Genomic DNA, 5,127 nt, shown 5'->3' on the forward strand with positions numbered 1-5,127 from the left:
CGAGGAACCTGAACAGGGGTACCCACAGTTTTACCTGTCCCGCAAAGAGAGGAGGCTTTGAGGTCAGATACACGCTGACCTGTGACTCGTATCTGACTGGAGACAGGTGCAACACTTATAAACCATCTCCTTAGTGACAGGAGCTCAATGATGTATGGTAATAGAAATCTTTCACTTTAATAGTGTGTGAACTTAATTAACTATTAATTCCTGTTTTTTCTTAAATATTTGGTTGGATCTTTTAATTATACAGTATAGTTCAGCCGGCTTGGTGATAAATAATTTCAACAAACAAATGTCTGTCAATCTCAGAAAAGATTGAACTGCTGTTTACTCACAAGAAATATTACTATTCTTCCAGGTGTGTGAGCAATCAATTTTTTTGTTGTTATATTATCAACTGTGTACCATAAAATAAAATAAATGTTGTAAATTTACTGCAGATTGTCAACTTGATTTCCTTATATAAATCTTCTATTATCAGTGATCAGGAAAACGTCAAAATCTTATGCTAAGAATCCTGACATAATTATCTGACTGTATCTGACATCTACTAATATTGAATAGTGAATTAGATGACCGTAGACACAGTATTACTTAAAACGACACACATAATTTGAGTCTTATTTTCAAATGTTTTTTTTTTTTTTTACCAAATGTAATGACTGAGAATTTGCACTGACACAGCCAATTAATATGATGTTTTCAGAAAGTTATATATTTTAAAAAGCAAATTATCCAAAAGAAAGAGCCATATATTGTTTTGGGAAAGGCCTGAAAATACTACTGTTTTCCTGGTTTTATATTTTAATCTTTAGCTTTTTATTATTGTCATCTTTGCCAATGTAGGACTATTTTTTTAGTATATGAGATATTTATATGTAAAGTGCATAATAAACTAAATTTATTTTCATTATTATTTAGGACAAATGTCTATTTTATTACTGAATTAAATTCAGTTTATTTGTATAGCGCCAATCCACAACTCATTCTCTGAAGGCACATTACAGAGACAATTCAACCATATCATATATTTAGATTATTTCAAGGCAATCGTCCAAGGCCGACTGGGGTTCAAGGAGAAGCAGACATGGAAAAAGAAACATTGATACAAAAGGTGGCTTTCAACCAGCTCCACAGGCAACGTTCAGCAAACACACAACCAGACAGATTAGCGCTGAGCCAGCTACCATGTCAGAGGATGAAAGACAGCACATAAAGTTAGTCACAGTCAGAAAAACAGGCCAAGCTCCAGCCTCTATAAACAAAGGCGTTGATGGCAGCAGCTGAGCCGACACTCCTCCCCAGGATGGTGCCACAGCAGAAAAGAAAAATACCATATGAAGCTGCTATAAGAAAAAGCAGAGAGAGCATAGCCTTAGAGATTGAACAAACAAATTCTGCAGAGTGGGAGTAGAGACAGAATGAAGTAAAATTATGAAAAATTGGTCCCTATGTCCTCCAGCAGTCTCAGTCTATAGCAGCATAATTGAAGACATAGCTCTGGATAACCTTGTCCACTCTAACTACAAGCTTTATCAAAAAGGAAAGTTTTAAGCCTACCCTTATAAGTAGTTAGCTGTACAACAGTTTGACAGCAGTGTCAGAAAGGTACATTTTGCCCAGGATAAAATCCATGCTGGACAATTCTGCACATCGTCTTCGTGCTGGTCACCCACAGAAGCACCTTCAGTCAGAGACTCATTTCATCACACTTCAAGAGGAAAAACTCCCTTTTAACAGGAAGATACCTCCAGCAGAACCAGGCTCAGTGTGAGCGGCCATCTGCTGAGGCACACAGCCAGGCAGATGAGCTCCGAGCCAGCTCCCTTGTCAGAGGATGAAGAGAGCACATCCAGCCAGTCACGATCAGAGAAACAGGACTACACCGGAAAAACAGGCTGATCTTCAACATCTATAAACAAAGGTGTTGATGGAAGCAGCACAGCTGATATTTCTCTCCAGGATGGTATCACAGCCAAACAGGAACAGACGAGGCAAAGCTACAATGGGAAAAAGCAGAGAGAGCATAACGTTAGAGACGTTAGAGCTCTACTGTAGGTTCCAAATAAGGCTAATTCACTGACATCCACATAAAAGGAAAGCTTGGCTTTCTAAGTAGAAGAGTCAGAAAAGGGGTCCACAGATCTGTCATAGACTGCCATAGACAGTCATAGACTAAACCTCATCAAGGATGATGAAGTTTATTCTCCCCCCCTGTCCAATGGCATGACAACACAACAATAGGCCCATATGCAACATTATCTGGGTGGCCCCATATGAAGTACAACACCCCATTAAAGTTGGGAAGTTTTTTCCGTTCTTCCGGCAGCTCTTCTTTCCTTTTCTGGAATCCGGTTAAGTACCTCTTTTTGCTATCCATCGTCGCTAACACATTGTATGTAACGGTTATGGTCTTCATCTACACTCTGGATTACCCATAATTCAAAGTCATATTGTAAAAAATAAAATTCTCAAATTCATCGTTCTTTTAAGATCTTTAGTGCCGTTTGAAACATATTATATGAGTGTATTTTTTTACCAGCCGTCTAATGAACTATAGTTAGTTATTAATATAGTAATTAAAAGTACCACTGTCTGCTTTGCTATTGGTGTCGTGTTTAAATGGCTCACCATCATGTTGAAATCTGCCATGTGTTGGGGTATAAATAAGGTCCAGTCAGCCAATCAACTCTCAGGTGGATTTAGGAGGAATTTTTTGCACCATTACATCTGCAAAGAGACATTCTAGTCCATAATTCACCAGGTGTCAGCGAACGGGCCCCTAAGCAACTGCAGTCTCTGCTTACCGACAGTTACGCCATTGCTCCAGTCTGCTGTCTCTCTGCCCATCTGTAAGTCCCTCCAAGTTGAATAACGGACACAAGGCGTTCCTTAATTTTACTGGCATTTAATTGGACACAGGTGTCATCAATGATGCCATGAGAACTGTACGAACGACATAAACACTTTAAATACAATAAGGTATTCTCATGGAGAATATAAAATAAAAAAGATTGTAACAACATAAGCCTTTCCTAAATCAGTAGTTTGACCTCTTAACGTAACATTTAAGAACACGTGACTAATAAACTTCACAGACATTAAAAGCATAATCATCTTCCTTTATTGAAACACAAACTAAAAACTGTTCATTGGCCGCATCAAATTGAAGGGGTTTATAGAAATATCTTTTGCAGCACCATCCTCTTCACTGAAGTGCAGGAAAAGTCTTTATTGCAAGAATAGCGTCAGCTAAAAATACAGCATGCTGCCACCTATCGTATAAAGTGTATAACTAAAATATTGATCTGACCTAAACAACAAAATTAACATTGGTTCCACCCTAAAACATTTACAGAGGCTTCTAAATTTGCATTTTAACATCAGTTGTCTGATTTTCTTAATTCAATATTATTTTTACAAATTAATTGCAAACTAAATCTATGAAATTAAATTAACAGCATAACTGCTCTTGATGGCAGTAACTTCATCTGTCTCTCTTCGGGTGTCCCATAGACTCTTCTAATCAGTGAAAAGTAATTTGGACAAAACAGTTTTATGACTGACAGTGTTTTAAAATTGATTCAATAACTTTTTTTCTGAAGCGTATAACACTGTACAGGCAGCACCATTTACAATCAACAATTAAGATATATGTATAACTTTGGATTGTTTTTTGGGTTTGTTTAAAACCAAAATAGGATTATAAACCCTTGTCAATGTTAATTTGATCTAAGTGAAAACCTTGTAAAGTGCATTACAAATAATAATAATAATAATAAATCAACCCTTTGTGATATACACAGGTGGATTATTTTAATCATCATCCCTCATTTAGGTCAACATTGGATCATTCAGTGATACTCACTGAACTTTTGAAGAGAGTTTGCTGCACTGAAAGTAGAGTGACCGATTAATTTTGAACACCCCGCACTTCAGTTTTTGATTCATTATAAAAGTTTAAAGTATCCAATGAATGTCCACTTCGTGATTGTGTCCCACTTGAGGATTCTTTATGATATATGTATATATAGCCCTAAGGCTAAACCTGCTTCAATCTACAGCCCACCTCTTCATGCTTGCCTCCACATTTTCACAGCCTTTGGACCCGGTCCAGGTAGGCTGGGTCCTTCAGGGCCAGGGGGTCGGTGGAGCAGGGACAGATCGTGAAACTGGCTGCTAAATGCTGATTGGCCAATATATTTAAAGATTTCTGACTGACAGTGGCCAGACAGGAGGTTTTCTCATGGGTCGAGAGCAGAAGGGAAATAACTCAGTCAAGCGACTATGCATTTTTGTGCAAATTGGANAGAAGGGAAATAACTCAGTCAAGCGACTATGCATTTTTGTGCAAATTGGATCTTTTCATCGGAAGAAAAATGTTTGGTTTTCTTTCAAATTCAAACTGTTCATTTTAGATACAAATTATTTTTCTCGAGGAGCACAAATTTTATTTGGTTTGAGAAAATTAATCTACATAGAGAATCTTGAAATTCTGTGATCATAGTACATTGACAGTAGGGGGCACTGTCTGTTCTTTAGTATTGTCCTTCTTTGTTCTTCAGTATTGCTACAAATAATTAGAAAATAAATACATTTCTAAAATGTTTGTAAGTTGTGATAGAAGTCAGCATCTCTTAGTTTATTTTAAGTCCAGCACAGATAAAACCCATACAATATGAGTATACAGTGACATCATGTGGTTAAATGTATTTTCTTTTGCTAACCTAAATTGAGATGTACAGGGTGTAGGCTATGAAAAAGAGGGGTAGGGTTTATTTGTATCTTTGAGGTTTTATGGTAAAAAAAAAAATATATATATATATTGTATTTTATCTATTTTTATTTATTTGTATTTTAGATACAAAATGCAATACTTATCTCTTTCTGACCATTAATAACAGACTTGTTTTTCTTTCTTATGAAAATCCAGTTATCAAAAAATAAACACACTTTTAAGCCCTTGGAAAGGTTACACCCAGGATTGTCTATAAAACACAGCGATGAGGCATTTGGTTGGTTGTGATGGTCTGTCTCCGTGGTTATTATAACAATGAAAGAATTTTCTTCACTAGCCGGAATATTAAAATATAATGTAAAATTGAATTCTTTTTTTTTTTTTTT

At 36.4% G+C, this 5,127-nt stretch overlaps 1 protein-coding gene across 1 annotated transcript in view; it reads left to right on the forward strand.

Annotated features, from left to right (window-relative positions):
* Positions 1-134, forward strand: part of LOC107096514 (perforin-1-like) — a 10,904-nt gene extending 10,770 nt beyond the window's left edge. Inside the window, exon 10 of the mRNA XM_015393193.1 lies at positions 63-134. Coding sequence (XP_015248679.1) covers positions 63-134 — 72 coding nt within the window. The remainder of the gene's footprint in view (positions 1-62) is intronic.
* Positions 135-5,127: the final 4,993 nt, after the last annotated feature.

Source organism: Cyprinodon variegatus, unplaced genomic scaffold (assembly GCF_000732505.1).
Source record: "Cyprinodon variegatus isolate N-32 unplaced genomic scaffold, C_variegatus-1.0 Scaffold629, whole genome shotgun sequence".
In the NCBI taxonomy this organism is placed as follows: Eukaryota; Metazoa; Chordata; class Actinopteri; order Cyprinodontiformes; family Cyprinodontidae; genus Cyprinodon; species Cyprinodon variegatus.